Here is a 22024-nt window from a genome sequence, read left to right on the forward strand (position 1 = left end):
GGATCAACTGTTTTCTGGACATTTTTGATAAATTGTTGAATTATGATGTAGTTACACTGATGATATTAATATGCCTGAAACAACGGGGCTGTAAAATATTCATCTTGGTAATTTGAGTCATTTAAATAAATGAGCTGTGCCCTAGCTGGTTTGGCTCAGTGGATAGAGTGTTGGCCTGCGGACTGAAGGGTCCTGTGTTCGATTCTGGTCAAGGGCATGTACCTTGGTTGCGGGCACATCCCCACTAGGTGGTGTGCAGGAGGCAGCTGATTGATGTTTCTAACTTTCTATCCCTCTCCCTTCCTCTCTGTAAAAAATCAATAAAATATATTTTAAAAAATAAAAATAAATAAATGAACTGTATTAAAAAAATAAAATAAAATAAAAAGATTGCCTTAATATCTCAGCAGTTGTCTCAAGTGCTGATGTGGAGAGAGCTTATAATCGCAACATTTTAAAGATAGGGATTTCCATTGTTAGGTTACAAATGAGGTATTTGAAGCCATTTTATCTTTAGCCTTTCCTTGGCTGATAGCTGTTCTCCATATAAGTTATTATAGGTGTTTTGTCTATAAAAATGTCTTGTAGACGGGATTGTCCTGAATAGCACCTGTTACTGCCTGTGCCCTGTTGGCAAGTGTGTTATAAACATGTATGTGAGGAGGAAACTTATATTGAGCACCTACTCTGTACCACCCTCCAAAATACTTTATAATGTATAGTTTACATTACATTATGTACATAAAATATCCAGCAGGCAGTCAGTATAGGGTAGCAGTTAACACCTGGACTCTGGGATCAGATCTTCTTGATTAGATTTATAGTCCTGCCACTTACCAGCTGTGTGGTCTTTGATAAATTTCTTATACTTTACTTGCCTCGATTTCCTCATATGTAATGTACCTATCTTATAAGGTAGTTGGGATGAATTGATAAATTAATATTAATGTATTCAAAGCAATTATAATGGTGCTGATGCAGAGTTACCGGTGACTGTGTTTTAGCTATTCTCATTTAGTTCTCAAAATAATTGGGAGTTAATAATATAATTCCAGTTTTACAGATGAGGAAACTAACCAGAGACGTTGGGTTACTTCTTTAAGGCAGATCCAGGGTTTGAGGTGCCCAGAGTAGCAGAGTCACAGATGGTTATGTGGGAGGAACCACACATAATCCCTTTGCTCTGGAAGGTGCTTAGAGTCCTGTGGAGCACCCTGCAAGATGTCTTGGTTGTACCTTTGATGAGATTAAGACCACGTGTTAAGTTTCAATAAATTGATGAAGAAACTGACACTGAAAGATGGAATTAATCATAGCAATCCATTTTCTCACTAAGACTGAGCTTCTTGGAGCAGAAACTGTCATGCTCATATTTGTTTTTCTACCACCTTATACTTATGGGCAATATGTACTCAAAAAATGTTGTTGGTGAGTGAGTGAGTGCATTAATAAATAAGGAAAAGTGTCATGAGGGTGTGAGAGCTAGAGCTGGTGAGGGAGGCAGAAAGCATCCAAGGATTTTGGCTTGAGTGACTGGACAGAGAGCTCCACCCTGCTCTGTGCTAGCAAGTGGAGGAGGAGGAGGAGGAGGAGGAGGAGGAGGAGGAGGCCTACGGGAGTGAGAAGGAAAGTTAGGCGTTTGATTTAGACAGGTGGAGTATAATCCTAGGAGAGATAGTTATAGGCACATAGAAATAGACAACAGGGTTGGAAACATATTGGAAACTTGTTTTGAATTTGGAACCTGGAACAAGTCTTATAATGTCAGATTTTCCTGCTGTTGTCACATTGCAGGTGTTATTCTGTAATTATTTCAGACTTTGCATCTTACTCTCTCAGCACTATATAGATGGGAAGCAAATTAATTTCCTAGTAGAGAAGTGAGGAATTGCAGAGGTTTTAGAACTAAGCTGCATATAAAATGTGCAATATAAGTGACATCTCATTGTAAACCTTATTTCCTCAGTACTGGGAGTGCCTTTGGAGAGCTGGTAAAAGTGGAAAATTCTCAGGTGGGTAAAGTAGAAAGCTCAGGTTATTTATAGTAGAAATGATACCAGGGTTAATTGTGTCATCAATAAAGTCTTATTCATTCTATAATTCAGGCTGAAGTCAATAAAATCAAATTGCATGAACCAATAGGATGGGAGCAAAACAGAATTAGGTTCATCTTTATACAAACTAGCCTTTTTTTCTGTTACCTGTTTAAATATTTTACAGTTGCTGAACATAATTGGAGAGGTTTTGTTTCATATCATCCATATTAAAAACTCAATTTTATTCTAGCAAAGTCATATTTACCACATTTTAGGAAAATAATTTTATTTAAGGTACATTTCTATTGGTTTTACTTTCATGATAGAGCACACGGCATATTTAAATGTGTGATTTTCTAGGTGGGCTTTCGCTTCTATCTATAGAATACGTTATTTATTAGAAAGATTCAAGACATTTTTATCACATCTACTAGGATTTGAAAGATTATTAATGAAGAGTGTAGTATTTTAAATTCAACTTTTCCTGTTTATTCCTAAATAACTTAATTACTTTAGAGTATCCAGAAAAGACTATTGAGATTATTTAGTGTGTTTATTTGTTTACATATTGTAATCTAAGGTCAGAGTGGTGATTACCCATTACTAAATTATCTAAGCTTTTACATTACAATGCCCTTTTTAAAAAGCTAAGGTAGCTTCAGTCTTTAAAAATATATTTCATTATTTAAAGTTATGTTTGGGCCTGGCTGCGTGGCTCAGCGGTTGAGCGTAGACCTATGAACCAGGAGGTCACGGTTCCATTCCTGGTCAGGGCGCATGCCTGGGTTGTGGGCTCAATCCCCAGTGGGGGGCGTGCAGGAGGCAGCCAATCAATAATTTTCTCTCATCATTGATGTTTCTATCTCTTCCTTCCTCTCCCTTCCTCTCTGAAATCAATAAAAACATATTTAAAAAAATAAAGTTACATTTGGGCATTTGTTTTCTCTCTTTGTTTTTAAAAACTTTTTAGAATTCAGTCATATTTATTACCTATTTCATATTTTTATCTTCCAGGAGTCAGAAGAAAACAGTGGAAATTGGAGTCATTGTAAAGCCATTGAAAACTTTTACAAGAAAATCTCAGTGAATAAAAGTTGTTTAAATTAGTGACATAACAAAATCAGTTATTAAGGTGACAGTGTACAGGAAAGAAACGTTAAAATTGAACAATGACTCAGCTATATGTTTACGTCACATTATTGGGAGCCTATCTGTCCGTCGTTTCTCATGTTCAAGGTAAATCATTGTTCATTTAAGCAATCTTACTATCTTTTTACATAATTTCTTTCTGTATATAAAGAAGCATTTATTCCTGCAACTGTTTCGGTTCCTGATCCTTTTTTGAACAGATAGGTCCAGTATAGCAGCATAAATTTTAAAGAGGCAAAGAACACGTTTCTCAAATAACTTTTGAACTTGACTATGATAGAAACATTTTCTTTAAATGTTATATATATATATATATATATATATATATATATATATATATACATATATATATATATATATATATATATATATATATATAAAATTGATTTTTTACAGAGAGGAAGGGAGAGAGATAGTTAGAAACATCGATGAGAGAGAAACATCGATCAGCCGCCTCCTGCACATCTCCCATTGGGGATGTGCCCGCAACCAAGGTACATGCCCTTGACCGGAATCGAACCTGGGACCTTTCAGTCCGCCGGCCGACGCTCTATCCACTGAGCCAAACCGGTTCCGGCGAAACATTTTCAGTATGTGTAAAATCTCAGCCTTTCTGAACTGTTATCTTATTCATAACGTAGGCATTGTGATACGTAGCGTCAAGTCTTGTGAGGATTAAATGAGATAAAGTAACTGACCTAGTGCATGAGGTACAGGGTAATAGGTACTTAAGACTTAGTTTAGCCCAGCTGATGTGGTTCAGTGGTTGAGCTTGAACCCATGAACCAGAAAATTCCCGCTTAGAGCACATGCCTGCATTTTGGTCTCCATCCTCAGTGGGGGGCATGCAGGAAGCAGCCAATTGATATTTCTCATCGATATTTCTATCTCTGTATCCCTCTCCCTTCCTCTCTCTCTAAAAAATCAATAAAAAAAAAATTTTTTTTTTAAAAGACTTAGTTCAAAATCCTGTCTCCTTTAAAATACAATAAGGAGCCCTGACCAGTTTGGCTCAGTGGCTAGAGCGTCGGCCTGTGGACTGAAGAGTCCCAGGTTCGATTCCGGTCAAGGGCATGTACTTTGGTTGCAGGCACATCCCCAGTAGGGGGTGTGCAGGAGACAGCTGATCTATGTTTCTCTCTCATGGATGTTTCTAACTCTCTATCCCTCTCCCTTCCTCTCTGTAAAAAATCAATAAAAAATATTTTTAAAAAAATACAATACAATAAGGAATAAATTAAATAATTAAAAAAATTATTGTTATTAAGAGGCTCCAGAAATATAAATGGCACTTATGTATGTGTGTTGAATACTAATAGTTCTTTATAAACTACTGTTTTATTTGTGATCAGTATTGTAACTTTACTCTGGTGTGTTCAGAGCTTGGCACTCTCAAACAGGAAGTTACTGTGATAACTCATAGGATCAAATGGGCTGTATTTGCATATGAGCTTTTTCCTGTATAGTTTAATTAGAACAATAACTTAAACTGAAAAGAAAGTATTATTTTGCAAAAGGAGTTTAGATAGAACTTATTGGTCATCTTTATTATTTTATACTTATGACCACAGATTGCTCTTTCATGTTTTGTTCACAGTGATATGGATTAAGATCTAACAAGAAAAAAATATTAACAGCATAAATCTTTTGACATTTTTACTTTAAAGCATGAGCATAATAATCCTGTAGTTTTTTTGTCTTTTGTCTTAGGTATAATACCCTCATTATTACCATGCTTGGAATACAGAGCTCTCTTGCAAGAGCCACTTGTTATTATTTATTTATTTTTAATAATTTTTATTGATCTCAGAGAGGAAGGGAGAGGAGAGAGAGAGAAACATCAGTGATAAGAGAGAATCATTGATTGGTTGCCTCCTGCACGCCCCACACTGGGGATTGAGCTTGCAACCCAGGCATGTGCCTTGACTGGAATCGAACCCAAGACCTTTCAGTCCACAGGCCGATGCTCTATCCACTGAGCCAAACCAGCTAGAGTGCAAAAGCAACTTTTTAATGAAATGCCATGTTATTTAATAAAACAACTTTATTTTAGCATCTGTTGTTATATGCCTTGTTGATCAGCATCAACCAAAGCTGTCAGAGTTTTGAAGATGAATTAAATAACACTTACATTGCTACCTTGCTTCCAGGTAATCTTTATTTGGTATTTTAAAAATGCTTAATCTATACAGATCACACAGAGGGAATATGGTATAAGATTCTCATTCCCCACCCTGACTTAGCTTGTTCTATAATAAAAATTTTTAGATGAAGTAAATTGATAATTAGTTATAAGGCATAAGTGAAAAATCTTAGTATGAATTCTATTTCTCTGATAAAGAGCAAAATTTGTTATGTTTCTTTTCAAAAAAAGAATAGTTTGTAGTTGCTTTATTTTTTAATTTTATTTTTTTATTGTTGACAATATTACAAATGTCCCCCATTTCCCTCTTTGCCCCTAATTTATAGTTGCTTTAAGATAACATTTGTTCTTAAAGAGAAGAAAGAACTAAAACTAGTGTAGCGGGGGAAAACGAATGTAGGAAAAAGATGTTATTTTTTAGAGATTACTAAGAAGGATTACAGAGTGGTATTAATGGAGATGACTTTGACTTTGGCTCCATCTTTATCTTGAATTGTGTCTTGGGAAAGTGAATTTTCCTGTACCTTGGTTTCCTTGTTAGAAAATAGAAATAGTAACACCTATCCTAGATATAAACAGGAGTATTTTGTGCATCAAATGTTATGATACAGATTAAAGCGCTTTTACATTGAGATAAAGCTGCTCCAGTTAGAAGAATGAGACATCTCATTGTAACGTCTGGTAGTCCTTGGTTTTTATTACTTGGTCATATTTTAACTTTAAGTTAAAATTAACCAATAAACAGACTTAAACAAAGAGAGATTAGTTTTTTGAGGAGAGAGATGGTAAATGTTTTCTGGTGTTCTTTTAGTGGTTGAGTAGTGTCAAGGTTGGCATTTCTGTGATTTTTCTTGGCATTTCCCTTAGGGTTACAGAATGGCTGCTGCTATTTGCATTGAGGAAGAAAAAACGGGGAAAGGGTCAGCCCTGGCCTCCTCTGGACTTTATATCAAGAAAGCAAAAGTGTCCCTAGAAATTAACCCGCTGCCAGCTGACTTTATCTTGTTTTATTGGCTAAATTGAGGCAGCTGCTAGGGCTACTGGAAAACTGGGAGACAGGATTGCCACAATCGGCTTAGGTTAATAGCTAAATCCATTTACTAGGGTTGGACACCCCCATCCCGACAAAATCAGAGTTCTGTTGACTAGGCAGACGGGGAAGGGGTGAGGGAATAAATATCCATTGGGCAACTAAAAGAATCTGAAACATATTTTATCTTTTTTATCTGAAAACATTTAAGAAGTTTTCAGCTATTAAGTAACAAAAATCCAAATTAAGTGAAATAGCTAAATAATAAGAAAAATGTTAATATCACACATGGGGTGAACATAGGGGTAATCCAATTAGTTCATTGCTTGGCTCATCAAAGCCTTTCTGTTTAAACTGTGCTATTCTGCACTTAGCAATTTAGCCATAGGCTAACTCACTTCATGGCCACTGTGGCTGCTGGGACCAAGCATCATATGCAGATGTAGAAACCTCAGTTGACAGCTTTCAGTGGAGGAAAAGGGTGGATGTCTTTTTTTACTTGGTTAAGAAATCTTTCCCCAGACACCTCTCCCCAGCCTCCACCTAGCCAACTTCCTTGTAATTTTATTAGGCAGAATTTATTATATGCTCTTGTGTAAACGGCACGGGGAATGGAACTACAATTGTTAGATTAGACAAACAGTTATCTCTAATGAGAGTAGAGCTGTGCTTCCCTGAGTCACATGAAGGAGTGGCAGATACTTAAACACAAAAAGGGGGTGGGAGTGGGTGCCCGCATACATTGTCAGCAAAGTAAAGGGGAGTAGAACAATTAACAGTAGCTGTTGTACGGCAGCCTGTTTGTCTACCTAACATCACGCATCCCCTTTCTCACATGCATATACTAAAAGTGCTAGTGTTGATATGAAATATTCAGATCCTCCCCAAAGGGATTTATAACCCAGAGTTTCATTCACTTAGTACTCAGCTACTAACCCAGGGTGTTTGGATTCTGTGGAGCCTTCCCCATCAGGTCCAGGTGTGACTCTTCGTGGTCCCGCAATGTATGGCTAAAAGAGAAATTACCAATGTCCAACTCACCCAGTATTCAGTGATGAAGAAGAAATATGACAAGTACTATATAAGCTTCCACTCAGGAGGAAAGCTTGGAAAAAACCTTCAGTAATCACTGCTCCATAGCACATCGGTTACAGAAAACTGCTGTTGGTTGACTACCTCCATCATACAATGCACTGACATCCCACCACTCTCTGTGCAACTCGCCTGTCTTTTGCCTTCTGATTCAGTTGTAGATGTTTTATCTTAAGGATAGGAGAGAGGGAGTTTCTCCTCTTTATACGAAAGAATCCAATAGATTGCTGGGAAGGTAGGAAAATTTATTTAGCCAGGAATGAAAATCTAGTAAAATCAATAATGCTGAAAGTTTCTATGAAGGACAAAAGAGCATGATATAATGTTCCTATATATAGTCACTTGTATCTTTCAGCTGTTTGTCTCTATTTACATATGTGTGTGTTTCTAAGCATGTAAGCTATTAAATATTTTTTACATGTGTTTGTTTTGAAATATAATCTATACCCCCAGCCCACCACAGGCCTCTTAATTTTATACTTTGTAAACAGGATTTGTGGATAGGAACTGACAGAAAGCCAGTGTGCCTGAGTGTGATGGAGGAGAAGTGCTGTGAATTGATGTTGGAGAGGTACACAGGGTCCAAACCCTGCTGGGCCTCAGTAGGCTGGTGACAGAGGGTAGGTTTATCTTGAGTGCATATGAAGCCATTAATTGCTTTTAAGCAGGTGAGTGACAGGATCAGAGATCAATGTGGAGATTTTCATCTCAAAGGAGAAAAGACAAGAGTGCCATTTTAATTTTGAGATACTTAAGCAAGCCAAGGCTGGAGGGATAAATCAAGAAACCATCAACAAAAAGATTTGGGAATGGGTGCTGTTACCTAAGGAGAGAGTGCAGAGAGGCTTCTGCTAGGTATTTTTCTTTGCATCCATAACACTACTTAGTGTAATCTTACGATTTTAAGGTATGGCTCAGAGTTTGAGCATTGACCTATGACCCAGGAGGTCACAGTTCGATTCCCAGTCAGGGCACATGCCCAGGTTGTGGGCTCAATCCCCAGTAGGGGGCATGCAGGAGGCAGCCAATCAGTGATTCTCTCTTATCATTGATGTTTCTATCTTTCTCCCACTCCCTTTCTCTCTAAAATCAATAAAAGTATATTTTTTAAGAAGATACATAACTAAGATTTCATTGCTTTTGACATCTTCGGACAAGTCTGTGTTATTTGCTCCCTTCTTTGTTTATATAACACCTTTGCATTCTATCACTTTTCATATTGTGTTTATGTGCCTCCCCCCGTCTCCTTCCAAGGATCACATCAGTTTTCAGAACTCAGTGCCTTGCCTAAACATAGTATGCCTCTAATTAGTGCTTTGTTAAATAAATATTTGAGATGATACAAATCCCAGATGCAAATTATTGTAATTGGTATTTATCTCTTAAATTCAGATAGTTTTCTAGGAAGTTATGTGTGTTAATGATCATATAACTGAATTTTCAAGTGTCAGTGATATTTTAGTATAATCTTTATTATTAGTAATATTTTCATTTCCACATTATATTTAATTACTTTATGATATATTCGTTTGGTCTGTATATAACCTCCTGATTTGAATGCGCAGGTATTGTTACCATTTTTTATAGATAAAGAACTGATGCTCAGAGAGTAACTTATCTATGAACATAATTGGGACTTGGACCTTTGACAGTTTACTATTTCAGCACTATTTCTGCCACACTATACTACTTTTTCTATGTTATTAGATTTTTGAAAAATTAATAGCGTGATATATTATTTGCCATTTATTCTCTGTAGTTCAATTGATGCTTCCTTCTGTTACTGTAATAGTATTTTAAAGCTAGTTAAGAGACCTCATATGTCCTCTAGTCCTAAGGACTTATTGAGGAGACGAAGCCTGGAGAAGTGATGTGGCTTATCCATGAGCACCCATGGCTGAATTGTAGAACCATTGTAGACCAGAATCTGGGTCTCCTTTTTTCCAGCTTTGAGGATTTCCTCCCTTTCTCCTTCTTTTGCCCCCTGACTTAATTTTATATTTGATGTTCTTAACAAAAATGAAGTCTTTAAGTTTTGTAGTAATTTAGAGGAGTAAGTGAAGATTATTAAAACTCAAGGTATGGAATCACCATAATGTACTTAATAGCACATTCTTTTCCTGTTATCAGTGTGAATATATGTGTGTTTTTTCTTTTTCAATAGTTCATTTCACCAGTATGGTAAAATTTAAAATCAGGTCTAATTATTAAGCCTTGAACCACTTATTTAACATTTATAATTAAATGCATACCCAAGCATCTTAATATTTCCTACCTATTTGGCTCTACATTTTATTCCCTTGAGATCAACCTTAGTGGATTTCAGCTGATTTGTGGGGAGGAAGGAATTACTAAAACATTGTTTTAGTTCTGGTCTGCCTTCAGCCTGAAAGATTCAGTACCAAATGTGACGGTATCTGTTATTTGAAGCTACTAGACTCTAATGGGACAATGACCTGCAGTTTCTGGCAGCAGAGTCAAATTTGAACCAGTGACCTTGAAGATAAAAGGCACTATATACTATGATTGGTCCCTGAGCTCTCACAGTTCCCTTACTGAAGCAATTAAAGTCAAAGCAAGATGCTTAGTAATTCCACTTCCACATAAAGGCACAAATGAAAGGCTTATTTTTTTTTTAACTACTCACAGGTTTTGAATCAAAGAGTTTAAGGGAAAAAATGCCACAGTTTATTTGTTTTATAATGATTGGAAACAATATCAGCCTTCCCTGAAGTTGCTTCCATGTACCTTTCTTAAAACTTATGACCATATTCTACCTGTGCCACTCTTGTTTGTCCTTCACTAGCGCAAACATTGTGGCATATCATCTCTGTACATCCCAGTCTCTGGAATAGTGATTCTGTGCATAATAAATAGGTTAGTAATAAATGACTCTGACTTGTGTTTATGAAATTCAATTTTAATTAAAGACACATTAGGTACAATTTCTATGATAAAAAAGCTTAGAAACGTTTCCTCATTGAAAACTAAAATCAAGGAATTAGCTTTTCAGAAATGGTTTAAATTTCATGTATGATTACAGGGCAGAATCTAGACAGTATGCTCCATGGCACTGGGATGAAATCAGACTCTGACCAGAAAAAGTCAGAAAGTGGAGTCACCTTAGCCCCGGAAGACACCCTGCCTTTTCTGAAGTGCTACTGCTCGGGCCACTGTCCCGATGATGCTGTCAACAACACGTGCATGTGAGTACTTCTCCTTACAGTCAGGAGGATGGCGTGGCATTCAGTGCTATTTTAACAGTTGTTTACCTCGTCTGCGGCTTTTTTTCCTTTAACTTTATATCATGTCTTCCTAAGAGCCAAAAGCTTTTTGCTCTGTATATGGGAATATTTATTTCTGTTGATTGATGCTTACTTTATTTCTTTTTAATCTTTATTGTTGAAAGTATTACATGTGTTCCCCTTTTCCCCCCTGTTAACACCCTCCAGCCTGCTCCCACCCCAGGCTTTCACCGCCTAATTGTCCATGTCCATGAGTTATGCATATATGCATACAAGGTGTTTGGTTGATTACCTCCTACATTTATGGTTTCCCAACTTACAATTTAAGTCTTTTATCCATTTTGAGTAACAGTGGTGAAAGCGGACATCCCTGTCTTGTTCCTGTTCTTAGGGGAAATGTTTTTAGTATGATGTTCGCTGTAGGTTTGTCATATATGGCCTTTATCATGTTGAGATATGCTCCATCTATACCCACTTTGCTGAGTTTTTATAAAAACTGGGTGTTGGATTTTGTTGAATGCTTTTTCTGCACCTATTGATAAGATCATGTGATTTTTGTCTTTCAGTTTGTTTATGTGATGTATCATGTTCATTGATTTGCAAATATTGTATCAGCTTTACATCCTTAGAATGAATCCCACTTGGTTATGGTGTATGATATTTTAAATATACTAGAGGCCTGATGCACAAAATTTGTGCAAGAGTAGGCCTTTCTTCCCCTGGCTGCCGGCACCGGCTTCCCTCTGGCACCCAGAACTCAGGCTTCCTTTGCAACCCCGGCTTTGTCCAGAAGGTTGTCCAGAAGGATATCTGGTCTAATTAGCATATTACACTTTTATTATTATAGATAGATTGCTGGTGTGATTTGCTAATAGGATACTAGGGGCCCAGTGCACAAATTCATGCACCTTGAAAGGAACTGTGGGACACGAGGCTGCGGTGGGCACAAGAGCGGGTCTCGGACCATCCTCCGCGCCCCCGCCTGGCCCCTCCCACTGCGGCACTCGGTCCCCTGTCCGCCAGCAGCCCTGCTCCACTGCCGCTGCTCCCACACGCTGATGGCGCCGGCCTTGCTCGTACCTCCTGACGGCGCAGAGCGATTGGGGCTGGCGGGTGCAAGCGGGGCTGGTGCCGTCAGCGGGTATGAGCAGCGGCTGCTGCCCCGATCACCCCTCAGGAGCAGGGAGAGGTGGAGAAGCCCTCAGGGGCCATCAAGGCCGGCAGCAGGTGCAAGTGGGGCCAGCGCCGGCCGTGGATGCAAGCAGTGGCTCTTGCACCAGCAGCAGGTGCGAGCAGCGGCTTCAGCACTGGCAGTGGGTGCAAGTGCCAGGTGGGACCGCAGCGCACAAGCACAAAGAATTTTCAGTAACCACCAGAGGCTCACCCTAATGCCAGCAGCCGGCACCCCGCCTTGGTCTGGCGCCGCCACTCACCTGCTCCACCATCCCACCACAGCCATCGCCCACCATGTTCCACGCTCTGCTGCCAGCGCCCACCATGTTCCTCATGCGCCCCCCTGGTGGCCATTGCACATCATAGCAACCGGTTCCACCATTAGGTCTGTTTGCATATTAGGGTTTTATATATAGATTGGCCTGTAATTCTCTTTCTTTGTAGTGTCTTTATCTTGTTTTGGAATTAGGATAATGCTGGCCTCATAAAAAGAACTTAGAAGTGTTCCTTCCTCTTGCATTTTTGGAGTAGTTTAAGGAGTATAGATGTTAGTGCTTCTTTGAATGTTTGGTAAAACTCCCCTGTGAAGCCATCTGGACCCAGGCTTTTGTTTGCTGGGAGTTTTTTAATTACTGCTTCTATTTCATCAGTTGTTATTGGCCTGTTCAGGTTTTTTGATTCTTCCTGATTTAGTTTTGGGAGATTGTATTTTTTTTAGGTATTTGTCCATTTCTTAACATTGTCTAGCTTGTTGGCATATAGTTGTTCATAGTATTTTCTTACAATCCTTTGTATTTCTGTGGTGTTGGTGGTTACCTCTCTGGTTTTGTTTTTGATGTTACTTTGTTGGGTCTTTTCTCTTTGTTTTAACTGTTCATCAATCTTATTTATTCCTTTCAAAGAACTAGCTCTTGGTTTCACTGATCTTTTGTATTGTTTTTTTAGTCTCTATGTCATTTATTTCTGCTCTGATGTTTATTATTTCCTTCCTTCTACTTACTCTGGGCTTTTGTTGTTGTTCTCTTTATCGTTCTTTACCTTGTAGGGTTAAGTAGTTTATCATTAATTTTTATTGTGTTTTTTTTTGAGATAGGCCTTAGTGCTATGAACTTCCCTCTCAGGACTGCTTTTGCTATGTCCCAGAGATTTGGGGTTGTTGTGTGTTCATTTTCATTTGTTTCCAGGAAGTTTTTGATTTCTTTATTGATCTCATTAGTAACCCATTCATTGTTTAATAACATGCTATTTAGCCTCCATGTGTTTGAATTTTTTTTTTTTTTTGGTGTTTTTACTGTAGTTGATTTCTAATTTCATTCCACTGTGATCTGAGAAGATATTAGATATGATTTCAATTTTCTTCAAATTATAGAGGCTTGTTTTGTGTCCTAACATGTGGTCTGTCTTTGTGAATAACCCATGTGCACTTGAGAAGACTGTATATTCTGCAGCTTTGGGATAAAATATTCTATAAATGTCAGTTAAATCCATCTGATCCAGTGTGTCCTTTATGGTCACTGTTTCCTTGTTAATTTTTTGTCTGGAAGATCTATCCAATGAAGTCAGCAGGGTTAAAGTCCCTTACTATGACTATATTGTTGGCAATCTTTCCCTTAAAGTCCTCTAGAAGTTTTTTTCTATATTTAGGTGCTCCTATATTGGGTACATATATGTTTACCAGGGTTATATCCTCTTGTCGCATCCATCCCTTTAGTGTTATGTAGTGACCTTTGTTGTCTCTTCAAATGGCCTTCATTTTGAAGTCTATTTTGTCAGATATGAGTATTACAACCCCAGCTTTTTTTTTCTTTTCCATTTGCATGGAACATTTTTTTTCCATCCCTTCACACTCATCCTGTATGAGTCTTTTGTTCTGATGTGGGTCTCTTGTAGATTGCATATAGTTGGGTCATGTTTTCATATACATTTAGCTACTCTATGCCTTTTGATTGGAGCATTTAATCCATTTACATTTAAGGTTATTATTAATAGGTACTTCTTTATTGCCATTTTAATTCTGTATGCCTAGCTTTCTCTCTCTCTCTTTCTCCTCATTACAGTAGTCCCTTTAGCATTTCTTATAATGTTGGCTTGGTGGTTATGAACTCCTTTAGCCTTTTGTTGTCTGGGAACCTCTTTATTTCACCATCTATTTTGAATGATAGCCTTGCTGGCTATAGTAATCTTGGTTTCAGATTCTTGGTTTCCATTACCTTGAATACTTAATCCCATTCCCTTCTGGCATGTAAAGTTTCTGATGAGAAACCATGTGTCAGCCTTATGGGAGCTCCTTTGTAGGTAACAGTTTGCTCGTCTCTTGCTGCCTTTAAGAGTCTCTGTCTTTAATTTTTGGCAATGTAATTATGATATGTTTGTGCATGGGCCTGTTTGAGTTCTTCTTGCTTGTGTACTCTATGCCTCCTGAATTTGTGTGTCTTTTTCTTTCAAAAGGTTAGGAAAGTTTTTTGCTATTATTTCTTACCTTTCTCCTTTTCTGCCTCTTCTGGCATGCCTGCTATGTGAATATTGTTAACGTTTCCTGTTGTACCATAGCTCCCTTAAGCTGTCGTCCTGTTTTGTAAATTGTTTTTTTCTTTTTGGTTCTCTGATTGAGTGATTTTTTTCAACCCTGTCTTCTAATTCACTGATCCAATCTGCAGCTTCCCCTAATCTGCTGTGTATTCCTTCTGATGTGTTCTCTATTTGTACTATGTCATTCTTTATTTCTGTTCTCATAGTTATATCTTTTCTCATGCTGTTGAGCATCTTTACCATCATTATTCTGAATATATCAGATAAATTTCTTACCTCCATTTGATTTATCTTTTCTTCTGTAGAATTCTCTTATTCTTTTATTTGGGGTTTGTTTCTTTGTCTCCTTATTTTGGGTGCCAGTCTCTATGCAGTCTCCACTTTCTGTCCCTGGTTATCAGGGTTCTCTCCAGCAGGTCTTCAGTTGATTATTCAGGAAGTTTTTCTGTATTACAGTTATAATTCCAGTTTGGTCCTGGGAGCGTGTCCTTGCAGCAGCTACTTAATCTACCGCCATTTTTCAAAATTGTGTTTCTATCTGTTGTTGTTTTTTTAATTGATTTTCAGGTTCCAGATAATGTGCCCTCCTTTTGCAAGTCTCTTTCCTGTTGCCTCCTCAGGGCTGCTATATTGATGAATTTGTTGAGTAAGAATGAACCTATAGAGAATTTTTATAAGAGTGTATTTGAGCCCAACAAATGACATGTTGGGAAACAAGATCTCAAATGCTCCGTGATGGTTACTTTCTTAGAGTAACATTGTAATACTAGAGGCCCGGTGCACAAAAATTTGTGCACTCGGGTGGGGGGTCCCTCAGCCCGGCCTGTGCCCTCTCGCAGTCTGGGACCCCTCGGGAGATAACGGCCTGCTGGCTTAGGACTGCTCCCGGGTGGCAGAGGGCAGGCCCAATCCCTGGGTGCAGCCCCTGGTCGGGCTCAGAGCAGGGCCGATTGGAGAGTTGGGGCGCCACCCCGTCATGCACAGAGCAGGACGGATCAGGAGGTTGCGATGCCACCCTCAGTCACACTTAGGGTAGGGCTGATTGGGGGGTTGGGGCACCGCCCCCTGTCACACTCAAGGTAGGGACGATGGGGAGGTTGCGGCGCCACCCCCGTCACGCACAGAGCAGGGCCCATCAGGGGGGTTGGGGCTCCGTACCCTGTCACGCACAGAGCAGGGCCTATCAGGGGGATTGGGGCGCTGCCCCCTGTCACGCACAGAGCAGGGCCCATCAGGGGGTTGGGGAGCTTTCCCCTGTCACGCACAGAGCAGGGCCCATCAGGGGGTTGGGGAGCTCCCCCCTGTCACGCACAGAGCAGGGCCCGTGGGGGGTGGTTGGGGCGTCGCCCTCTATCAACCACAGAGCAGGGCCGATCAGGGGGTTGGGGCGCTGCCACTCTCACACTCAGGGCAGGGCCAATGGGGAGGTTATGGCTCTACCCCGTCACAGAGCAGGGCCCGTGGGGGCGGGGGGTTGGGGCGCCGCACCGTGTCACACACAGAGCAGGGCCGATCAGGGGGTTGGGGCACCGCACCCTGTCACACACAGAGCAGGGCCGATCAGGGAGTTGGGGCACCGCAGCTTGTCACACACAGAGCCGCAGGGCAATCAGTGGGTTGGGGAGCTCTGCCCTATCAGGCACAGAGCAGGGCTGATCAGGGGGTTGGGGCGTCTTCCCCTGTCACGAACAGAGCAGGGTCGATAGGGAGGTTGTGGCCCCGCCTCCTGTCACACACAGAGCCGCAGGGCCATCAGGGGGTTTGGGCGCTGCCCCCTGTCACGCTGATCCCGGTGCCAGGAGGCCTCGCGGCTCCGCTGATCCCAGTGCTGGGAGGCATATTACCCTTTTACTATATAGGATAGAGGCCTGGTGCACGGGTGGGGGCCGGCTGGTTTGCCCTGAAGGGTGTCCTGGATCAGGGTGGGGGTCCCCACTGGAGTGCCTGGCCAGCCTGGGTGAGGGGATGATGGCTGTTTGCAGCTGGTCACACACCCTTCAGGGTGGGGGTCCCCACTGGGGTGCCTGGCCAGTCTTAGTGAGGGGCTGAGGGATGTTTTCAGGCTGGTGGGTGACTGAAGCTCCCAACCGCTCCTTTTTTTCTTTTTCTTTTTATTCTGGGCCAGCTTTAGCTCTGAGGCTCCAGCTCTTAGGCCTCCGCTGCTGAAAGCAGGTTTCTGGCCTTTGTTTACCTTCTGTATTTGAAACAATGTTGCGATCCTGCTGGCTGAAGCCAGGCTACTAAAGCAGGTTTCTGGAGTTTTGTTTAGCTTCTATATTTGTAACATAGTTGCTTAGAGTTGCAGCTCAGAGGCCAGCAGCGGCAGGCGGGGAACGTTGGAGTCCTCTGTCACTGAAGCAAGCAAGCCTCATGTTCACTTCCAGCTGCCTGGCTTCCGGCCGCCATCTTGGCTGGCTGTTAATTTGCATATCACCCTGATTAGCCAATGGGAAGGGTAGCGGTCGTACGCTAATTACCATGTTTCTCTTTTATTAGATAGGATAGCTTTTTAAACGAGATAAGAAGAATGTGATTTTTATTTAACCTTTTGAGTTTATTTAATGATTTTTTTTATCATAAAATTGATTCTCATAGAAAACATTGCGATTATAAAAAAACAACAAACAAACAGAAAACAAAACACATGAAAATTCCAGCAAAACCTTATAATTCTAAATTGGCTGAAATATTTTATAGATATGTAAGAATGATATTGTGGGTGTTAAGCCAACTCCCCAAACCAATCTGATTTATGTAGGCATTTTCGTTTTCCTGCTTAGTTTTATGTTAGCTATTCAGCACACTATACATGACCACGTAATTCTCTTCCTACATTCGAAGAATTGTTTCACTAGCCAAAAAAGCATTCCCTTAACAACTCAACCTAGTCAATTAATTGTTTCCTTTTTATGTCTTATTTTGTACTTTTCTGATAATTGGCTGCTCTTTGAATGTGACCAGTTATAAAGCATAAATGTTTACAGTAAAATCTTGAAATTATATGATGGTTCTTCACATCATAAATTTGTTGTTTGTCCTTTGGTGGTGGTTGACTTTATTGTGACAGGCTTGGTGACCTGCGTCATAGGGGATTGCTCTCCTCTATGTCACCACATGGCTTCTTGCCAGACTTCTTGTCCGTAGTGCCTGCCTAATGTGTGAGGGTATTTGTTAGTGGCTGAGTAACCCAGAGTGAAACCAAGTCATCGATTTTATTAGAATTTCATCCCTCAGTTCACATTTTCTCCTTACAGAAAATGAAAATTCTGCAAGATTCTTTTATATGTTATTGTTAATCCTCACCCAGAGATATTTTTTCTATTGATTTGTAGAGAGAGTGTAACGGAAGAGGAGAGACAGAGAGAGAGAAACATCAATGTGAGAGACACATAGGTTGGTTGCTTCCCGCACATACCACAATGGGCCGGGGATTGAGCCTGCAACCGAGTTATGAGAATGAATCCTGTGACCCTTTAGTCTGAAGTCCAATGCTCTAACCAGTGAGCAAAACCAGCTAGGACTCTGCAAGATTATTTTATTTATTTTTTAAAATATATTTTACTGATTTCAGAGAGGAAAGGAGAGGGAGAGAGATAGAAGCATCAATGATGAGAGAGAATAATTGATTGGCTGTATTTTGCACACCCTTCCCCCAATGGGGATCGAGCCTGCAATCTGGGCCTATGCCCTCACCGGAAATTGAACCATGACCTCCCATAGGTCAACGCTCAACCACTGAGCCATGCCAGCCGGGCATCTGCAAGACTCTTTTAAGTAGAAGCAATACACTTCCTGATAGGGACAATAAGTATAGGAGCACACAAAAAAGTTTTAGTTTTTTTTCTATCCATTAAAGTGTAAATGAACATATTAGGGCTCCAGCTTATATTATTAAAATGATAAATTTTATTAAAGACAAATACATTTATGTAAATTTCTTGAAAACTCAGCTATTCAAAAGTTCTCCCTTTTTTTAAAAAAAAAATCATCACTAGAAGATATTTTTCCATTGCTTTTTAGAGAGTGGAAGGGGGAGAGGAAGGAAGGGAAAGAGAGAGAGACAGAGATAGAGACATCGATGTGAGAGAGACACATCAACTGGTTGCCTCCTGCATGCTCCCCATTGGGGCAGGAAGTGAACCTGAAACCCAGGTATATGCCCTTGACCGGGAATTGAACCCGCAACCCTGAGCCATACCAGTCAGAGCAAAAGTTCTCCCTTTTTTATGTTCAGTAAAATGTGCCTCTTATTGTTGTGTACAGTATGTGAACGTTGGAAAATTTTATGGGTTAAAAAAAGTTATTTTTAAGTATATTTTAAAAAATTATGGTTTATCAAATTTTACAGATCAGCTCTCTGTACTCACATCACTGTATTAGCAAAGAAAAGTTCCATAATGATTCCTATGTGGAGCACTTGTTTAAAAAATGCACCTTTTCTACTTGACATAGGGCTCTTATTGGACCTTTAGGTTTTAGTTCAGATGCGATAACTTTCATTTGCCTTAAAGCCCTTGTGGTTTGCCAATAAATCCCAACAAGGTACTCAAGGCTGTCAGTAGCTGGTCACATTCAAGCACATATTCATTAGTACTTGCTGATGCTAAGTTATGTTTTGGGGGGTTTTTCCGTTTCTTAGAGGTTTTTTTTGTTTGTTTTTTCTTTCAGAACTAATGGGCATTGCTTTGCCATCATAGAAGAAGATGACCAGGGAGAAACCACATTAGCTTCAGGATGTATGAAATATGAAGGATCTGATTTTCAGTGCAAGGTAAGATCTCATTTGGGGCCCGTGAAATAAAGAAGGGAGGGGCCCATAGAAAGTACCAACTCCCTCAGAGAGGTGCCGTCTGCACAGTGCTTTATGTTCTTTAAGCAGATATGTTTGGGAAGCTTAGCTCTTGCTGCAAGTGACGTGATTGTGGTAATTGAGGTTCCCAAGAACTTAAAAAAAGTTTTAAATCATCCTCTTTCTAAATGAGGCTGCAAAAAAATGACACAGTCGCACTTATTTGTGGGTTAAAAAATTGAAAAGACTGTAAGGTGATGGGCACTAACCTTTGTATCACTCTGAGACAACTTAGAAACGGTAAGTCCTAGTGAGGAGATCTCAATGGAGTATTTTAACAGCAGCAGCGAGGGGGCCAATTAATGATTCTCTCTCATCGTTGATGTTTCTATCTCTTTCTCCCTCTTCCTTTCTCTCCGAAATCAATAAAAATATATTTTAAAAATAAAAACCATTTTACAGTCTTCACTACTATAAACTATTTCAGCACAAATTCTAATTTTTAACAGTTTGGGGTTTTTTTGCACATAAAATGTTCAGGTGCTTTTCACTCACTGAATTAGAAGTTATATTTTAATGAATATTTAATACTTTTCATTCTCAACTTAGTATATCAAATTATTTCTAATTTATCATTATTCTTCCTCTAGGACTCACCAAAAGCCCAGCTTCGCCGGACAATAGAATGTTGTCGGACCAATTTATGTAACCAGTATTTACAACCTACACTGCCCCCTGTTGTTATAGGTAAGTTAGTAAAGAAAAGCAGGATTACAATTTTCAGTAAAATATTTTCTCTGCTTTTAACAATATGCAAATTTTCTAGAATTTAACACTACAAGTAATTTTTTTGTTTAATAAGATGTGAGAAAAAGACAATGTGTTTATTCATTGTTTGCTTTCACTGGCAGGTCCGTTTCTGGATGGCAGCATTCGATGGCTGGTGGTGCTCATTTCTATGGCTATCTGCATAATTGCTATGATCATCTTCTCCAGCTGCTTTTGTTACAAGTAAGATGATAATTATTTTGATGCAAAATATTTTGTTGAATAGTAGGTATAAATAGTTGTTCTTAAAGCCAGTGGGCAAAAATCGTCAATTGCTAACTGTAATTTAGAAGCCATTCCTTGTCTTCTCTGTTTGTCTCCTTAAATTAACTGTATTATACTTTTCTTTTTTGTCGTTGTTAATCCTTACCAGAGGGCTTTCCAGAGAGAGTGGAAGGGAGAGAGGAGAGACAGAGAGAGAGAAACATCAATGTGAGAGAATCTCATCGATTGGTTGCCTCCAGCACACACTCCGAATGAGTCCAGGGATCAAGCCCACAACCAAGGTAGGTGCCCTTGACCTGAATTGAACCCGAGATCCTAAGTCCACGGACCAGTGCTGTATCCACTGAGCCAGAGCACTTTCTTTAAGGTAAAAGAGGATCTCACTACCAATCATTTAATTAGACATAACTTTATACTTGTTATGTTCATGAGTAGTTATGATTTTCTTTTTTATGGAATATTCAACTTTCTTATATCTGAATATTTAAACCCAGTTCCACGGAACCAGTGATATTATTATTCTTTAGTTATTTGGGGCTTAAGAATTGTTTTACTCAGTCATGATTTCAGAAGAAGTTGCTAAAAGAGAAGAGTAATAACAGGAAGGCATGAACTTCAACAATGAAACATTATCTTACTGACATATAAATTCAGAGGGATTAGTGGAACAGGTTATTAAACCCATAAATAGATACAACTATATAAGGAAATTTAGTATAAAGGCAACATTTCAGATCGTTAAGGAAAAGATGGATTAATAAGTAGACTTGGGAGTAGGTAGCTATATTGGGGGGAAAGTGAAGTTGAATCAATTCCCTACATGGAAATAAATTTTAATTAGATTGGAGCTAAATATATACAAATGAAATGATTAAAGTAAGAGGACAAACCATGGAGGAATTTTAAAAAATAATCTCAGAGGTTGAAGACCTTTGTGAGTCTGACACAAAATGTAGAAACAATAAAATCCTTAGGCCACGGCAGGGGAGCTCAGTTGGTTAGAGCATCGTCCAGTCTCAATACACCAAGGTTGGGGCACATACAAAAATCAACCAATGAATGCACAAATAAGTGGAACAACAAATCAATGTCTCTCTCTCTTCCTTCCTCTCTCTCCCCCTCCCTTGCCTTTCCCCTCTCTGTAATATCAGTAAATTAAAAAAAATTTTAAGCCCTTAAAATTAAAAAAGAAAATATTGATGGTGTCAGCTACCCAAAAATAAAACTTTATTATGTGGCAGAAATCACCATAAACGATCAGAAGACGACTATCAGTGATAAACATTGGCAGCTCATATTTCAAAGAATGGATTTCTCAAATATAAAGAACTTCTCTAAGTCAAAAAGAAAAAACATCTAGCAAGTCCTTGGGAAAATAGGCCACAAAGATGAACATATTTATCCAGAAAGAAATACATGTGGCTCTTAAAAGATGACTGAAGAATGCCCATAACATGAAAAATGTAAATTAAAATCATACTGAGATTGTTTTTCACCTATTATACTGGCAAGGATTTAAACGTTTGCTAGTCAGTCTTTGAGGTAAGAGGCAGCTTGGGCCTACTACTTACATACTTTTGCTCCCCGACCCAACAGCAATAGCTTTTAACTTCTTTGTCCAACTAGTACAAGGAGCACGGGAAGTAACAGCAAAATCTTTGGGACCTATGAAACATGTGGATGAATAGTGACTGCAGACATAAAATATTGTAATCCCAGGCTAGAAATTGATAGCCAGGAAGCAGCCAGTTTATACTACAGAATTCCCCAAGAAGCTCAGGAATT

The 22024-nt window shown here is 39.4% G+C and overlaps 1 protein-coding gene across 5 annotated transcripts in view; it reads left to right on the plus strand.

The window, feature by feature from the left end:
• The window catches only part of BMPR1A (bone morphogenetic protein receptor type 1A), a 191842-nt gene that overhangs the window by 138174 nt on the left and 31644 nt on the right, over positions 1 to 22024 (plus strand). For 3 of the 5 annotated variants that reach the window (XM_059662047.1, XM_059662045.1, XM_059662049.1), the window contains 5 exons: positions 3051 to 3272; positions 10494 to 10656; positions 19066 to 19168; positions 19837 to 19933; positions 20098 to 20197. In XM_059662047.1, coding sequence (XP_059518030.1) covers positions 3206 to 3272; positions 10494 to 10656; positions 19066 to 19168; positions 19837 to 19933; positions 20098 to 20197 — 530 coding nt within the window. In that variant the 5' untranslated portion in view covers positions 3051 to 3205. Of the gene's footprint in view, positions 1 to 1966; positions 2013 to 3050; positions 3273 to 10493; positions 10657 to 19065; positions 19169 to 19836; positions 19934 to 20097; positions 20198 to 22024 lie in introns of all 5 variants that reach the window. The other 2 variants (XM_059662046.1, XM_059662048.1) reach the window with 1 other exon arrangement.

The sequence above is a fragment of the Myotis daubentonii genome, chromosome 13 (assembly GCF_963259705.1).
Source record: "Myotis daubentonii chromosome 13, mMyoDau2.1, whole genome shotgun sequence".
Lineage (NCBI taxonomy): Eukaryota > Metazoa > Chordata > Mammalia > Chiroptera > Vespertilionidae > Myotis > Myotis daubentonii.